Here is a 19,020-nt window from a genome sequence, read left to right as displayed (position 1 = left end):
TGCGAGAGCGTGTGCACGTGAGAGAGGTACAGTGAGTGAGACATGGATGAGAGAGAGTGCATGTATCTTTGCGCTCACAGTGAACAGAATGTTGACAAAACTTACAAAATAACAGTTCTCCGGTCACATAAGTCATGTGAGAACTGTTCGGAACTAAGTGCTTAGCGTCGAATTTCTAAATTTTATCGTTGACGAATGCAGAGTCGTGGAGAGCCGCCTCGCCATGGTTTCAGTGTTTTGGAAGGGGTCTGAAACGACGGGAGGGGGTGTGTCGCCCAGATTTATTTCCCCCGGTCTGCATTTCCCCCGGACATACGTTCGTCTCCCACACAAAAACTATTTTTATTAAAAATGTGTAAAATTCCGCGCTAATACTAGATTCCGTGTTAATTTGCCAATTCCGCACTTCCGTCCACGATTCCGTGATCGCGGAAATTATAGGCCCTACCGCCTGTCATGAAAGCCCGCTATCCTGTCTGACAGGCGTCGATACACGATAGTATCTTCAAATCAACACAAGATATAAAGAGTTTAAAAACACAACTATCGCTTTGTAAGCACACGTAAAGCATGTTCACAGTTATTTACAGAATTGGATCATTGGCTACATATCGGACCTGCTACCAGATATAAAAACAGATTCACTTGTGACTGTCACCTTTTTTCGTCTCCCTTTCTTCACTCCACACAAGCCAATCAAACCAAAACCACTAACGTCGAGCTAATAAACTTTTTGTAAGTTGCAGTGTAACGTTAGCTCAATTTGAGTAAAACAAAGTGTTGCAGAAATTTTAATATTCTTACCTGTAACGGCAATCAATAGCACAATGGCGCAGAAAATAATAGAACGCATTTTGTATGCATCCAAAACTTGTTGCCTCACTACACCGAGAAAAAACATGACTTTGGAGACGCTTATTGTGCTCTGAAACACGGTAAAGATCTCGCCGGAGATGCACTGCTGTACCTTCTGACTCCTGCCTGATCGGCTATTTCTCGCCGCTGTGTGGCAAGATTCGGATTTAACAAGGAGGAGAAGGGAAGGGAAGGAGGAGAAGGGGAGGGGAAGAGGGACTACTTCTCATACTCTTTGCCTACTATATAGTATGGAAGTAGGCGGTTTGGGACGCAGCGATTGTTGTAGTTCAGTAATGGCTGCGGGAAAAGATGTTCTACAAATGAAATGAATGTACGAGAGTCTGGTTGGACCAGGCTAGGGTGGGGTGGGTATTCTTAAACTTGAAGCGCTATCAGGTTCAGCAAAATAGAATGGCACCCCTAGTTGGATTTTTTAAAAAGACCCCTTGAAGCTTACTTAATAATAATAATAATAATAATAATATATTATTTATTTACTGATTTGCTGCTAATTGAAATATATATATATATGTGTGTGTGTGTGTGTGTGTGTGTGTGTGTTTTTTGTTAAGCAAAAAAGCAGGCACATTACTTACCCAATCCCTCTCCTAACCAGCAAAACGCGGGGGGTTTCCAATAAAAATCTTGTTCCGATGGTAAAATCTTCGTTTTTGGTAGAGTTCATTTCCTGGGGCTAAATATAACATTATTTGATAACGAAAAATAGCCCACAACAACGGTGTAAAAGCAGTCCACTTAACCTTGGTCCCGTCTTCTCGAATACCACAATCGACATGTACAAATGTAGAATAATATAATTCCTTTGAGAGCATATCGCTGCGCGTCAAAGTCCTATAACGTTAAGCGTCTTTCCGTTTGTTTAGTTGCCAGTCAATGCGTAAAAGCTGCCAGTTAACCTCTTTCAGTTTAACTTTGGTGCAAGATGTTGTTGAAGCTTTAGAAGAGAAGATGGCTGACGCAAAAGCAGTTTTGGTACTGTGCCACGATGGCTGCCGAGCATAGACTGAAAAAAAAAAACATTCAAATGTGTTGCACGAGTTCCAGCTTGTCCTCTCCCCTCGCATTTTCTTTATATGGCTAGTGATGTGACGGTCGCTTTCGAAGCACTGCTTTCATGAGGCTTCGAAACATGTTACATGTATGAATCTTTTGTTTCGGAAAATCATAAATCATTGGTTTGGAGCGTTTCAAACGAGCCACGTCACGTGTTTTACCAAACGAGGCTTCACTGCGTCATAATCTTTCGAAATTCACCACTAGGGAATTGATCACAAATGACCATTGTCTAACACGATACGATAAAATAAACCAATACGAAAAAAATAAAAAATAAATAAATAAATAAAATAAACCAATACGAGATATGACATTTCCAAGCAATAGAATGATAACTGGAAGAGTTTATATGGTTGGACTATTTATCTGGACTTCTCTTCACATCTTTAGTTCATCACTTTTTCCTAACTGGTTTACTGTCAATAAACATCAAGATTACTGTCTATTTTTAAACAATTACAGTATATATTGTTTGCTGGCAGTTTCCTTAAAAGGTTTTACTTTATAGATGTATGAATACAGATCATAGGTGCATGTGAGCCACATACATATTTAGCTCTGGTGAGTGGTTAAAACAAATGTTTTGTAGGAATTGACTTTGTACCAGTTATTAAAAATGATGCCGGTCTCCCTGGATTTCCAGTGAAAATGGCTCACTTGTGTCCCTCGCAATACGACTACCATTAGCTTTAGTGGCTCACCGGAAGTTTTACACAAATAAGTTCAAAGATGCTGGTGCTCAAGTTTAAATAAAAAAAGGTGGATACAACAAATACAGTATACCTGTCACATCCAGTGACAGTCTGAATATTTTCTTAGCTTTATATAAACTTGCACTTGGTTTACTCAACTCACCCTTGGGTTATTTGTGACAACTGTGTAGTGCAGGGGAGGGAATTCCTGCTCCTGGCAGACTGCAGGTGGGAGGACCTTATGCCACAAGTAGGAGGGATTTCAGAAATGTGCAAGTAGGAGGAGTTTATGCTTCAAACGGGACGGTGGTGAATCCTCTGGAAGTTTGTACAGCCCACTTGCGGCTAAAGCTCCACCCACTTGCTGCTAACCCACCCATTTGCAGCTGGCTCCGACCTCCGTTTACCCCTTTCGTTCCTGGAGGCTGCTGTCCTACAAAGTTTAGCTCCAACCCTAAAATAAACAACACTTTTTTACTTGAAGGAGGGTGAATGCACTTCACATATATTGTACATATGTCAGTGACATTTAAACAAAAACACAATGTATAGTGCCAAAATAATCACAAGTGTGAATATTTAACACTATGTTCAAGCACGTTAAATACTGTTAAAGATACAGTACTGGACTATAAAGCTAAAGCAAAGCTGCAGAGTAAATCTCTCATGCATGTCAGGTCATGCATGCCTGCTCAAATACAAGTACAAAACACATTATGTGAACTTTAATCAGTGGTCAATCAAATTATACAACATTGGCAAACAACAGCACAGCATCGGACAGCTTCCTAATGCTTCAAAGAATCTTTCTTAAACGTTGTTGATGGCCGGCAGATTTTCTAACACTAAAGTACTGAGAAAGTACGACAAGGCTCACACAACTCACATGCTGAGGCAGACAGGATAACTTACTGATTATCTTACACTCAAACGTATCAAACATCGAAAAATAATTTTAGATATTATAATCATGTTTTAATCAGGTGCACTTTTTAACCAAGAGCTCGGTTTTGTGTGCCTCGCGTGTGTTTGACTTAATGCAGTGTATAACGACACAGCACCACGAGAGTGACCTAAGAACGAAGATGTCTGTTCCTGACTTGCTCTCGTGGTACTGTGATGCCATACGCCCACTGTGATGTCATACGGTGCCCATTTGATCATGACAATGCATATCAACTTTGGCTGCGTCCAAAATCTCTTAAATGCTGCCTTCAAGGCAGGAAGGCATCAAGGCTATCCGTATTCAATGTTTGGTTTACTTCCTGTTACCTGAGAGACCTCCATGTTATGTCCCACAATTCTATGTTGGTATACACAGGAAGCGACAGGAGCACAAATTTAGTGTAAATAATGATATATTTTCATACTTAAGGGAAAAACTTAAGGTGCTTTATGCAACCGCCCAGCTGCAGTGTTGCCAAGTCTGCTTATTACAAGCGACTTTGGGCTTGGGTTTTATGGCTCAACAGCTTATAAAAACTTATTTCTTTTTTTTTTTTGGCTTGTTAGCTGTACATCTTGTCACACAGCAGCTTTTATGCATTATTCTGTTTCTTTTTGCAGCCTCTTGCAATACAAAGTGAATGGAGACGTTTGGATTGTTTTCCACCGAGTGGGTGTGCAGAGTTTTTTTCCCACCCACATCCTGCTTCTAATAGTCTGTGACCCAGATGGCAACGAGTACTAGCCAAACGGAGGCAGAGCAGGGCAATTTTGTTTTTTTTTCTGGTTAGGAAAACATAGTCAGTGAGTGACGTAAACTTTAAATCAATACGCGTGAGTTGCGACTGATGGGCTGTAGGAGTTTTTTGGAGGAACAAATGCCTGGGACAAAGTGTGCGAAATATGGGAAGAAATATAACAAAGACTAGGTGAAAGAGAAAAGAATGGATTCAACATGTCGTGTGGGACGACTCAAAAGCACTGTGCAGAGTATACTATAGAAAATAGTAGATGTATAATGTACTTAAATATTAAATATAAACCAAAAACTTAAAATTATGAAATGTAGTGGAGACAAATTATGATAATATGCTTTGGAATGTAGAAAAACACTGATAAAATGCGAATATTAAAAAATGTACTTTTATGTACAAAGTAAAAATACTTAAGTCCGCCTCTGAGTATCAATTAAATGTAAAATACGTGCACACCATGCGGACCTCGTACAACATGCTGGGACAGAGAAACATAAGGGGGGGGGATGGGTAGAAAAGTCGCTTGTTTTGGGCTTGTTTTCACAGGTCTGGTTAGTTCTTTGTCTAGCACAGGGGTGCCCAACCCCGTTCCTGGAGGGCTACCGTCCTGCAGATTTTAGCTCCAACCCCAATCAAACACAGCTGAAGCAGCTAATCAAGGTGTTCAGGATTGCTTGATAATTACAGACAGGTGTGTTGGAGCTGGGTTGGAACTGAAGTCTGCAGGATGGTAGCCCTCCAGGAGCAGGGTTGGGCACCCCTGGTCTAGCAAGATCTGGCAACACTGCCCAGCTGCCTTAGTTTTCTTCAAGTTACCCTTGTAAAAAGAATATAGTACTTTCCCTGTGAGTTTGTCATGAAAGCCATTATGGCTCCCTCTGCTGGCCTACATAGGATTTTCTCACACATCACCCTCTGGACTCCATTACCCATAATCCCTTGCACCAGTCTGATCACACCACAGCTTTTTTCTTATTTGTCATTATCTGGACTATTTAATCATGCTCACTCTAAAGACTCTCTGCGAAGTATGTCTGCTTTGATGTGTGCCTGTTTACAGCCTTACAAAAATTAACCATGGTTTTATTGTGGTAAAAGTGCATGTTTTGTGTATTGATTAATACCAGCAAAACCATGGTTTTACTACACTAACCATGGTTTAACTATGGTTTTTAAAAGCCATGGTTGTTAAAACCATAGCTATTTTGTGATTACCATGGTTTTACTACAATAACCATGGTTTTTGGTTTTAACTGTAGTAAAAACCATGGTTAATTTTCATTAAGGGGTTTATGACTGTTTGCGGCCTGCCTTGACCTTTGCCTGGATTTGGATATTGATTTGGATTATCCTTGCGTTGTACGTTTGCCTGGTGTTAGACCCTTGCCTGTATGTGGACTTCCTTTAATAAAACCTGCATTTGAATATTACCTGTTTCACCTTGCATGACAGAGTTAAATATTGCTGAAGAGAATTTGCGCACATCAATCAAACATTGGTGGTCGTGTACTATATAAATAACATTTGCCAAATTGACAACAAGGGAAGCCATTTATGTAAAGAGACATTCCCATTTTTATGTTTGGCTGGGCATTTTTTTGGAAAAGGGACAGAGGGAAATTGGGGGGGGAGTCAATGCCCCCTGTAGACCAGGCCTTGCCTACCCTTATGAAAATTAACCATGGTTTTATTGTGGTAAAAGTGTAATAACCATGATTTTTTGGTGTATTGATTACTATGAGCAAAACCATGGTTTTACTACACCAATCATGGTCTAAAGGAACAGTATGTAAGAAATTTATATCAATTAATCATAAAATGGCCCTGATATGTTACTAGACATTAAGAAATCATTTTCATTTCAAATACTTATATCACTCACAACAGTGGTCCGGCCAGGATATTGTCATTTAAAAAGTGGAGTTGCAGCCCTCAACTGATGTTTATGTTGTCATTTCGTGTATTGGCCACCAGCTGTGTGATTGCAGTACCAGTTTTAGCCACAAGTTTTGTGATTGCAATACCAGTTTTGGCCACAATCCTTTTTTGAAAATCATGGTTGTCAAAACATGGTTATTTTGTGGTTTTACTACAGTAACCATGTTTTTTTTTGTTTTAACTGTAGTAAAAACGATGGTTGATTTTTGTAAGGGTAGGTCAGCAGTGTACTTGCATACAGATAGTTCAAATGTAAATGCTCTTTTGTCCACAAGAGTAAATATCTAGATTTTGTTTAAAACACTTTCTGTGAAACAGCCACTAAGTTGATTCTATTAATACAAAACGTACACGTTACTTTATTCTCGCTCTCTGGAGCTTGAAGACTAAAACAAGTGCTTAACAGACAATTATGATGAACGTTTTTTTATAAAATGACTGTACATGGTGTAACTTATTCCTTTGCTCTTCAAGGTTTGATATAAACACAACATGTGATGATGTCACACAAGTTCAGTGGAAACATCAGAAAAAAACACAGAGGTGTGAAACAGGAAGTATGAAGCACATGAAGAATAAGTGAGAGATCACAGGGCCGTCTTCATCTCATTCACGGCAAACAACACAACACCTGATGAAGAAAATGTTTTTCATGTTTGTTTATTTCTCCTTTTCTTTCAGCTGTCTGATAGGTGAGTGAAACATTTTTTTTTTTATTTAGGAACAGTTAATCCAGAATAATAATCATCTGTTTCTCAGCATCTGTGCTTTCTTTTATACTTCTATACTTCTTTTATACTTTTGAACTAAATACAATCGGATTTTATGATCTCACATAAATAATAACATTTGTTAAGTATCATCAAAATTTAAGTAAGAAAAATTCAAAGCACCGGAGTTAATTATTAGTGTTATACTGTAATGAATAGTCCAAAACATGAGAAAAGGCAGGATCTAAATGCAGATGGTGACTTTAAACAAAAACTATAAACATAAATCCATGGCATGAATTGACAATGAACAAGACAATAAACAAGACAAGGCAGTTAAAAATTACAAGCAACAATAACCGACAATGTTACAATGGTAACAAGAGGGCAAAAAACGGCAATGTGAGTGGTAATATCTGCGGGTTATTTAGCCTGTACAAATAATCATGGATTTTATATAAGATTTAAAATATATTCATTATGAATATCTTTTCCCCTACGAAAATTAACAATGGTTTTACTACAGTTAAAATAAAAAAAAAACATGGTTACGTAAAACCATGATAACCACAAAATAACCATGGTTATGTAGTAAAACCATGGTTTTGCTGATAGTAATCAATGCACCAAAAAAAGGTTACTACAACTTTACACCAATAAAACCATTAATGTTAATGTTCATAAGGGTTGTGGCACATAAAGTGCATAAATCTGTCATAAGGCTTATTTACAGTTTAAAATGTACTATGATAATATTCACTATATTATTTTACTTTTGCTCCTTTGGGTGACCCTGTTTAGTTTTTGGACTTTCCATTGTATAACACTGTATCACCATCTTTTTAACATTTACTGATAGCTGATCGATTAATGCACCCTCTTTTAATTGTAAAACTTCCTTACAGTCCTTACAGATTTTCAATAATTTTGTGTAATGCTTTTCATTACACTACACTAAGAATGATCATTCATTTGCATTGGACAATTAGGATCTGCTGTGACAGAAGTGGAGAATAGAAATGTTACATTAGTGCCCATAGTAACATGTTCCAATATGTCCTGTATCATCTAATATAAACAAATATCTCAACTTCCCTTTAGCTCAAAAATGATAGCTCAGGAAAGCAGCTGCAAAAGGCCCATTTTCAAGAAAAAAAGATGAATTAGAAAAAGACCAACTATAGATCAAATGTGGAGAGGGGGCTAAGCATCTGAAGTGAATGTTTAAGAAATAAACATGATACTATGAAATATGTAAGGAATAATTTACGACGGGCCATTGAATTATAAGAAAATAATGCACACCAAGGTGGTAATGCAGCATGACGCGAAGCGGAGTGCCGTTACACCGCAGGTGTGCATTATTTTCAAATAATTCAAAGAACCGGAGTCAATTATTCCGCTTATACCACGGTTACCACAAACATTGCTCTGGTGCCTATTTTTAAGACATTTGACAAGTTAGGTGTGCGGTTTACAGAAAAATAATCAACACCCATAGAACATTTCTCAGCTAATCAGAATGCAGCATTCAACAGACCCGTGGTATAAATATTTATAATTTTATTTCATTGTGTACATGATTATAACTGATAATAGGAAATCTCTGACCAATATGCCATTTTTGTGATTCAATAGTGTCAAAAGTGTTTCACTTAATGAAGTTTGTGCTTCACCTGTGTCAATGTGTGGGCCAGTGCTTCATCATGCCTGTGCTTCATGGGTGTCATTCAGTGGGTCAGTGTTAAATCATGCCTGTGCTTCACCTGTGTCATTCTGTGGGTCAGTGTTTAATCAGGCCTGTGCTTCATCTGTGTCATTCTGTGGGTCAGTGTTTAATCAGGCCTGTGCTTCACCTGTGTCATTCTGTGGGTCAGTGTTAAATCATGCCTGTGCTTCACCTGTGTAATTCTGTGGTCAGTGTTAAATAATGTCTGTGCTTCATTTGTGTCATTCTGTGGGTCAGTGTTAAATTATGCCTGTGCTTCACCCGTGTCATTCTGTGGGTCAGTGTTAAATCATGCCTGTGCACCTGTGTCATTCTGTGGGTCAGTGTTAATTAATGCCTGTGCTTCACCTGTGTCATTCTGTGGGTCATTGTTAAATCATGCCTGTGCTTCACCTGTGTCATTCTGTGGGTCAGTGTTAAATTATGCCTGTGCTTCACCCGTGTCATTCTGTAGGTCAGTGTTAAATCATGCCTGTGCTTAACCTGTGTCATTCTGTGGGTCAGTGTTAAATCATGCCCGTGCTTCACCTGTGTCATTTTGTGGGTCAGTGTTAAATCATGCCCGTGTTTCACCTGTGTCATTCTGTGGGTCAGTGTTAAATAATGTCTGTGCTTCATTTGTGTCAGTCTGTGGGTCAGTGTAAAATTATGGCTGTGCTTTACCTGTCTCATTCTATGGGTCAGTGTTAAATCATGCCTGTGCTTTACCTGTGTCATTCTGTGGGTCAGTGTTAATTAATGCCTGTGCTTCACCTGTGTCATTCTGTGGGTCATTGTTAAATCATGCCGGTGCTTCACCTGTGTCATTCTGTGGTCAGTGTTAAATAATGTCTGTGCTTTACCTGTCTCATTCTGTGGGTCAGTGTTAAATCATGCCTGTGCTTCACCTGTCTCATTTTTTGCGCACTTTACCAACCCAGAAGTCCTTGCAAAAGAGCACAAACATTACTCTGGTGGTTATTTTAAGACGTGACAGATCAGGTGTGTTTTATCGAAAATAATGCATACCCATGAAACATTTGTCAACCAATCAGAATAAAGCATTCAACAGCTCTGTGTACATTTTTCTAAATAATGACTGAAACTAAAATAAATTAAACTAAAACATTGTTTCACTGTTAGTCAGCTTTTCTAATTAAAACTACGGATTGTAAATAAATTAATGCACTGAACTCAGACATTCAGGCTTTTACCTAAAGGTAACAAAGGTAAAATTTAGTTTGCAAAGACGGAAATCTACATCTCATACATAACCATTTTAAACTACTGCTAAGTTTCCAATCTTTATTGTACCGATTTAAACTGACTGAAGATCTTTTATCTGTGTGAATCTGTTTGTGTTTCAGGTGTGTTTGGTGATAAAGTGAAGTCAGTGTCAGTGATGGAGGGAGATTCTGTTACTCTACACATTAATATTAAACTACAGAGAGATGATCTGATACTGTGGAGATTTGGACCTGAAGAGATTCGTATAGCTGAAATCTACATAGAGGCCAATACATTCTCTACATATGATGATGTTCTTGATGGGAGATTCAGAGACAGACTGCAGGTGAATAATCAGACTGGAGATCTCACCATCACAAACATCACAACTCAACACACTGGACTTTATAAAATAATCATCAGCGGCAATCAGAAAACCTCACACAGATTCAATGTTATTGTCTATGGTGAGTAAAGAGTTACTGTTGTCATATTAACTGTCATATTTATCTTAGCAGTGTAAAATAGTTTGGTAAAGAATATACATTTCATTCATACTGTTTTATAAAGGGCACCAATTAACGTACAGATTAGTTGGCCAATCAGGGACACAGAGCTTTTCAGATCGATTAGTTTTGTACAAAATCAGAGCGTTTAAGGAAGGCAGGGATATCTGGAGCTACAAAATTTGGAATGGTATGTGGAAAATAATGTGTTTTTTGAAGCATAAACTATGCAAACACATTTTATTATACCAAATACAAAAAATAACATTGTTTTTTTAGCAATGAAATAGGTGCATTTAATTTGTTTCTCAACATTGAGACAATACTTAAGGTTTAAGTACATTTTATTTATACATTTATACATTATAGATATTAAACATTATCAATAGATCAGACCCCTTGTTTAATATTGATATTTGTTTTAATTCTCATTTCTGTTTATTCTCTCATGTTCTCAGCTCATCTGCCCGTTCCTGTCATCAGCAGAGACTCTTCTCATAACTGTTCTTCATCATCATCATCATCATCATCATCAATCTCAAACTGTTCATTATTGTGTTCCGTGTTGAATGTGAGAGATGTGAGTCTGTCCTGGTACAAAGGAAACAGTTTATTGTCCATCATCAGTGTGTCTGATCTCAACATCAGACTCTCTCTACCTCTGGAGGTTGAATATCAGGATACAAACACATACAGCTGTGTACTCAACAATACCATCACAAACCAAACTCAACATCTCAACATCACTGATCTCTGTCAGCCGTGTTTAGATACAACAGGTGTGATTATTTTGTCTAGTAAATTTACTTATCCCACAAAAGTTTGTGTGTCCAGAAAAAAGCATTCACAAAACTCATCTGGGTAATATACTTATGCCGCAATAGCCTGTCTGGAACCCAGCGATATCAAACCACAATTCTGTGTGACACTTGCATTACATGTAAAAGGAGTTGTTTTCTTCTACACTCTTAGAAAGGATGTGTTCATTTTTTACACATCTTTGTGTGTTAAGATTTTCAAATATAACATAAGTTGTGTTTAAGGTCACATAAAATGTGTTGTTTCAATAATAACAGTAGTAGTTTCAGTGCAGTCATCACGTAGTGACCTGTACCCAAGTACGCTTATGTCATTAAAAAAGAAAACTGAAAGATTTGCACAATGGAGTTCATTGTAATTATGAGTTTCTGGCTTATTAGGTGTGTTTGAAATCATGTGTAGGCCTACTGTGCAGATCGTTTGGGGTACTACATTAAAGGCGCTCTAAGCGCATGTGTGTGACGTTTTTGTTGTTTGAACTGTTTTCAAACAAACGGAGCGTAGCTAACTCCCCCCCTTCCGTGCTTTCATGAACGCACCTAACCCCCACCCTCAAATCCTTCTTGTCGTTTATTGGCTGGAACACTTTGTTATCATTTCTGTTTGTAGGTTTGGCCACCTTGTTTTTATTGCAGTTTGTGGAGCCTGGGCTGTCTACAGAGATCGTGTTTTTTTTGTGTCTGCTCAGCGGACAGGCCCCCGGTTTGAGAACCACTGGCTTAGAGCACCTTTAAATAACTGCGAGAGAGATTTAAAAGCATATTAGGAACAGTCTGCTCTCCAGTGGCATCACAAATGAACGACTCTAAAGACAGGTGAAAAAGTAATGTAAAACGTTTTGTGTTCATCCACCACCACATTCAGAGGTTGTCGATAATGCATTAGACCAAATTGCTTTTATGGCTTTTAAGTGGTTTAATGTGTTGGAGCAGCAACAAAACACCACCTACTCTTCGTCTATTAATCAAATGCGTCCCGAAGCTCAACAAACTCGGGTACTATAGGGCTAATAATGGAGAGATCGAGGCAGTGGCACACAGACAAAATGAAATTTAAAAATGATTGGTAGGAAAAAGTTTTTTTTGTGTATTGCACACTTAACTGAAAATCCTTCAGCAATGTTAAAGTCATCTTCTGATTTGTTGAAATAAACCTGATTTCCAGAAGACGCGAGTGTCGTGATCATTTTTCGGTTGCCGGAAAACAAAGGTCTGACGTTCGATCGAGGAAGAGCAGCAGTCATGTTTATGTAATAATGACCAGCTATCAAGATCATAAACATATGCAAAGTACAAGGCATAGACTTTAAAAGACATCCAGGATTTTGATTGAGGCACTTAGTGGAGTCAAAAAGAGATATTTTGACCTGTTTGACCATGCGCCACCCAGAATCAAACGAACCGTACCTCAGACCATCTCGCATTCAAGCGATTACACTATAGCCAAACATATCATAGCTACTTTGGGGTCAAACATACGATTCACATAATGCGAGTACACCCTTAGATCAGATTCAGTCACAATAACTCTTATTATTCACTATAGGTCTCAATGCAGATATAATTCAGATCTTGCGTGTTGCTGCTGCTCCTGGATGTCTGATCATTGTCGCATCAGTTCTGATGTTCTGGATCTCCAGCAAGCACAGAAACATACATCAACAGGGTAAATGTCAACTAGTATACTAATATAACAATACTACACAATACTTTTTGTTAACAAATCAAAATGAGTCATGTGTTTGTGTTTGGAAACAGTTCTGACCTATGAAGAGGAGACGACTCGCACAGACACAACATTTTTTAAAAAGACAAACACATAAACCAGTAAGATCAATCATTATTGTTTATATTATTACCTGAAATCTTTTTATTTCACCTACCCCAATTATCACAAAAAACAGTTTATTGTTCCATTATTAACATGTCATTATACACTATTCATGTCTTTGTAAACCACACACACTGTGAAGAAGCTCTGAACATTCTTTGGCCATTTAACATTTTGATCAGCTGAAGCACACCAAACAAAAAAGTAAAATGCTCAACAGTTGTTATTAAATGTTTGTATGTGTTGTGTACAGAGAGCCCGAATGGAGAAGTTCTAAGATGATGATCAAACTCACTGTGATCAACTTTCAGCCGTGTGATCATCTTCAGTTTCTGATAAAACTTCACATTCTGACTGTTTGTGAGTTTATTTGTATAATATTACATAAAGTGCTGCTTATATTAAAATGTCTGTGTGTGTAATCAGAGGACTAGGAGGAGACCTCTTTGATCACTATGTCCTTCATTTTTCTAACATTTAAGTGGAGAGAAAAACGCTTGCACCCTTCCACAAAGTCCTCAACACCCCCACCCTGTCTAAAAGCAAACCGCAAGGGATCAAAACTCTACACCTCTTAAACATTTAAACCTTAACAAGTTTTTCAAACATTTCATTATTATTAAGGTCATTAAATTCCTGAGGAGTCTGGGAAACTACCCATAGTGGTTTAAAACACAATTATTTTTTGGGTTGAAGTTAAACCTGATGTGGAAAGAAATGTGGTTTTGTTTTGTTGTTGGACACGAGAGATGTGTTTGACTCTTGGTGGTACTTTGTGGTTAATGTGCATCTGTGTGTATGTGAGAGTTGTGAACTTTGTGTGTAATTTGTGTCTACGTGAGAGGTGTTAACAGCGTTTTAAATTTGTCAATGTTAATATTTGATAATAAAAGATTTCTTTAAATCAAACTGTGATATAAGTCTTAGCTCTGTGTGAATGACTGATATTTAAGGATGTATGCATGATGTTGTGTTACTATAGCTCAGCACAAACATTGAAATTGAAATCAATGTGAAACCAAACTTTAATGCTCCTACTTATCTTTAGATTATGAGACTTCAGCCTAGATTACACAAACAGTGTCACATGTGTGTAGCTGGTAATGCAGCTGTACAATACAACTATAAAATTGCTTCTGAAAAGCCAAATGCATAAATGTAAATGGTTGTTGATGCAAGCAACACTAACTTTATTAGAATGATATCCAGCTTTAGCAAGAGAAGCAGAAGTTACTCTTTTACTAGCTTTAACTAGTTTTGATATCATCATCTCACACCTCCATCAGACTCTCTGCCCTGTCCCTGTTTTGTAAAAGTGAAAGTGAAAAGCTTGTCAAATATGCAACGCATACTCATAATGTGAGCTCTGCATTTAGCCCATTTCATTGAGTAGTGAACACACACACACACACACACACACACACACACACACACACACACACACACACACACACACACACACACACACACACACACACACACACACACACACACCTGCAGCAGGTGTCTTGCTCAGCACCGGCTGTGAGACTCAAACAAGCAACTCTCAGTTTACAAGCTAAACTCTCTTACCACTAGGCTACAACTGACCCTTGTAGAAAAAAGATTATTTTAGAAAAATCTGAAGAACAAATGGAAATAACTTACTGAAATTTGCATAATTTTTTGCATTGTACTGATGTTCACAGGTACGTCAAGATTTATTAAACCATTTTTAAACTGATCAGGTCTAAGCCCTGTATTTACTTTGTATATATTATATATAGAGGGTATGCACTTGACGTCACCTTCAGCGAAAGTGCCTGCGGTTACGCCCACAGAGTGGCAAAAAGAGAGAGTGGCAGAGTTTGTGTACAGTGTGAAATCAGTGGTCAAGTCATTTTTTTCCCAATACAAACACCCTAATAAAGCACAGATGCTTGGAAAATTTAACTAATGTAAGTTATGGAGCTTTATTAATGACAAGTGAATTTAAAAAATAAAAGCATGTTGAATAGGTCTAATAGAAAAAATAAAAATACATGGCATTAACAGTGTGTGTTATGTAATAATGTATGTAACAGTGTAACACAAATTTGTAAACAATCAAAAAACATGAGCACCATTGACTTCCATAGAAAAACACATACTATGGAAGTCGATGGTGCTTATAAACTTATTGCTCAAAATATCTTCCTTTGTGTTTAGCAGAACAAAGAAATTTATACAGGTCTATAAACAACTTAAAGGGACACTCCATTTTTTTGGGAAAATATTTTCCAGCTCCCCTAGAGTTAAACAATTGATTTTTATTGTTTTGGAATCCATTCAGCTGATCTTCAGGTCTGGCACTAGCACGTTTAGCATAGTTTAGCATAATCCATTGAATCTGATTAGACCATTAGCATCGCACTCAAAAATAACCAAAGAGTTTAGATATTTTTCCTATTTAAAACTTGACACTTCTGTAGTTACGTCATGTGCTAAGACCAACAGAAAATTAAAAGTTGTGATTTTCTAGGCAGATATGGCTAAGAACTATAATCTCATTATGGCATAATAATCAAGAATTTATGTATATGTATGTATATATGTAACATGGTTGCAGGAGGCGCAATGATATTACGCAGGAGCCGAAAATAATCCCCTTAGTAACTTTCAATGGCAGGGGACTATTTTCGGGCAGTGATCAGCTGAATGGAGTCCAAAACAGTAAAAATCAAATGTCTAACTCTAGGAGAGCTGGAAAATGAAAAATGATTTTTGATTTTCAAAAAAAGTGGAATGTGAGTAAATTGTGATTGAATTTTCATTTTTGGGTGAGCTATCCCTTTAATAGGAAAATACTTGTATTAGACCTGGACTCTGTATACTAAATATTATGGTAAAGCACTCGGATCTATGCACAAAACACTTCATCAGGACATCTCTAGAAGATAATTATTTAGTTCTAGGAACTTAGTGATGTTGATAACTTTATAATATAGTATCATGACAGCAGTTACCCAAACGGTAAATGACACGTGATCATTAACCAGACACTAAAACTCACGACATTAAATAGAAAACAAAAATTGTTAAGACCTCTTAAATCCTTCCTTAAATTATTTAAAATTTGTATTTTGCCTATTAGAGGGTTAACATGATGGTCAAAGGATGGCTATTGCATGCTGGGATATATGAGAAAATGTCAAAAGTGAAGCCTAATGACAAGTTTAGTGATTCACAGCGAGGTTGTGTTTTACAGTTAACAACATTTTTAAATGGACATACCTGAAAAGTTTGCACAGGTCCGGTGATGAAGTGAAGCCGTTGCGCTAATCAGCGCATGTGCCTGCAGGTGGTTAGCGTCTCCTTCTTAAACAATAAAATACATTAATATCAAGTTTCTCAAATTGAAGTATACATTCACAGCATATTAATACATTAGGATGTTTTGTTATTTAAGTAAAACAGAGTTTACAAAGCAGCAGTAGAGCACCACCTCGTGTTCATCCTGTGCACCTTTACAGATCAACCTTTGCCTGACAGACATAATATATTTATTTATATTTTTAAAAATTAAAGGCAGGGTGCATATACATATATACACACATATACACACACATACATAAATATAATAATAATAATAATAATAATACATTTTATTTATAAAGCACTTTTCATAAAAGAATCTCAAAGTGCTACAGAGTACATATAAAGCTAAGTTAAAAAGAAAAACAGTAAAAAAACACATACATAAATCAAAACAAGTCCTAAGGACAATTTAAAAAAGCCTGTCTGAACAAGACAGTTTTAAGTTCTTTTTTAAAATTGTCCACCGATTGGGGTTTTCGCAAATGTTCAGGCAGGGAGTTCCAGATACGAGGGGCGGCTGAGCAGAATGCTCGATCTCCCATGGTGCGGAGTCTTGACCGGGGCTGATGAAGAAGGTTTGTGCTTTGAGACCGAAGGTTACGGGTGGAGGAGTGAGGAGTAAGGAGGTCTTTGAGGTATTGCGGAGCATTGTTATAGATGCAGAGGTGGGTGATGAGAGCAATCTTATATTGAATTCTTGAGGTTATGGGGAGCCAGTGAAGGTTTTGAAGAATGGGAGTGATGTGTTCGTATTTGCGGGTTTTCATGAGAGTGCGGGCAGCACAGTTCTGAATGAATTGAAGTTTTTGAAGTTGTTTATTTGGTATACCAATGAGCAGGCTGTTACAATAGTCCAGCCTGGAGGAAATTAAGGCATGGACGAGTTTTTCTGCATCAGAGAAGGTGAGGAAAGGCCGGAGTTTTGAGATGTTTTTGATATGAAAAAAGCAAGTCTTGTATAGATGATTAATGTGATTTGAAAAGGTCAGTTGTTGGTCCAGCTTCACACCGAGGTTGGTAACAGTAGTTGATAGGGGGATGTCTTGACCGGAGAAGGAGATAGTGGTTAAAGGTGAAGACTGAACCTGGTGACGAGTGCCAATTTGTATAGCTTCAGTTTTCGAGCTATTCAACTGTAGGAAGTTGTGACTCATCCATGCCCCAATCTCCTCCAGGCAATTAGAGAGGGTTAGGGATGATGGAGAAGAGGGAGCAGAAGATGATGAGGAAGCAGATGATGATGAAAGACCAGGGGCCTCATTTATCAACAGTGCGTAGAAAATGTTCTATATTTGTACCTACGAATGAAATTTAGAATGTGTCTAAGTACAAAAAAATCGGGATTTATCAAACGTGCGCACCGGGTTCGTACGCACATCAGTAAGTAATCCTTGATGATAAATCTTACTTGTTCTTAAGCACCATGCTCGTGCACGTTCATGGTCATTTGCATTCCGAAACGCCTCCAATGAACCATATATGGTGACAACACCTCCCGTTATAAGTCACGTGGTTGTGCTTTTTCCCTCATCGCAATAATGACAAAGAGAGCAAAAAAGAGAAACTTTACAGACACAGAAATTGAGTTACTGGTGGATGAGGTTAATAACACATCTGTTTGGTTCACTTAGTACGGGAGGAATGACTAACAAAAGAAAACAAATCTGCATGGGAACATATCAGTGAGTTTAATTCCGTTGGGTATGAGAACACTTCTAGAAATAAAAAAGTGGTTTGACATTAAATTATCAGCCAAAAAAAAAAAAAAACGCGTCACAGCACACCGACGTGAAATCTGTAGGAGGACAGACAATGACAGAACTTTCCTTGGACAGCCGCATAACCAGCATCATCGACGCGATCTCTGAAAACGCGCTCCCGGCGGAATGGATGATTTGCCAAGTCTTCCAATAATGCAAGATAAGCCACTGTGTCACGCATTTGACGGAGCTTTCTAACATAGGGATAGACACTAATTTCATTAATTAACTTCAACACTGATTTGCAGTTACTTTATTAACAGTAATCATTTTTAACACATGGGGGTGGATAATAAATAGACAAAGTTTTCTTTTAACGCTGGGGATGGACGGTCCTGTGTAGTATCGCTATTATACCACTAGATGCTCTGCGTACGCATACTCCGAGGTGTGCGTATATTTACACACATTTCTACGTATAAGTACAATTTGATAAATTCCACACTTTGCGTAAAACTGTTCCTACGCACACTTTACGCACACTTCTGTTCGTACGCACGCTTGATAAATGAGGCCCCAGGGGTAGAGCATGGGTTTGAGTCAGCTCGCAGGTACAACTGAGTGTCGTCAGCATAGCAATGAAAAGAGATGCCGTGCCGCCTGATGACACGACCCAATGGCAACATGTAGATGATGAAAAGGAGGGGTCCTAGGATGGAGCCTTGAGGGACGCCACACGTGACAGGGGCTGTACAGGACCTGGCAGTTCCCACGTGGACGTACTCTGTCCTGTCAGAGAGGTATGAGGTGAACCAGTCCAGTGTGGAGTGACAGAGACCAATGTCAGAATGAAGACGGCTTAGAAGAATTTGATGGTCTACAGTATCAAAGGCCGCCGACAGGTCAAGGAGAATAAGTA

The 19,020-nt window shown here is 38.1% G+C and overlaps 2 protein-coding genes across 2 annotated transcripts in view; one reads left to right on the top strand and one right to left on the bottom strand.

Annotated features, from left to right (window-relative positions):
- Window positions 1-1,030, bottom strand: part of LOC135721194 (uncharacterized) — a 37,736-nt gene extending 36,706 nt beyond the window's left edge. The window contains exon 1 of the mRNA XM_065243379.1: window positions 805-1,030. Coding sequence (XP_065099451.1) covers window positions 805-901 — 97 coding nt within the window. The 5' untranslated portion in view covers window positions 902-1,030. The remainder of the gene's footprint in view (window positions 1-804) is intronic.
- Window positions 1,031-6,884: 5,854 nt separating this feature from the next.
- Window positions 6,885-13,912, top strand: LOC135721315 (uncharacterized). The gene is made up of 6 exons (XM_065243500.1): window positions 6,885-6,957; window positions 10,051-10,377; window positions 10,875-11,195; window positions 12,781-12,900; window positions 12,993-13,061; window positions 13,319-13,912. Exons 1-5 carry the CDS (start codon window positions 6,900-6,902, stop codon window positions 13,055-13,057), a joined length of 891 nt encoding a protein of 296 aa, XP_065099572.1. The 5' UTR covers window positions 6,885-6,899; the 3' UTR covers window positions 13,058-13,061; window positions 13,319-13,912.
- Window positions 13,913-19,020: the final 5,108 nt, after the last annotated feature.

The sequence above is a fragment of the Paramisgurnus dabryanus genome, chromosome 24 (genome assembly GCF_030506205.2).
Source record: "Paramisgurnus dabryanus chromosome 24, PD_genome_1.1, whole genome shotgun sequence".
Taxonomy (NCBI): Eukaryota; Metazoa; Chordata; class Actinopteri; order Cypriniformes; family Cobitidae; genus Paramisgurnus; species Paramisgurnus dabryanus.
Note: the sequence above shows the minus strand (reverse complement) of the source record. Positions and strands in the feature narration are given on the sequence as shown.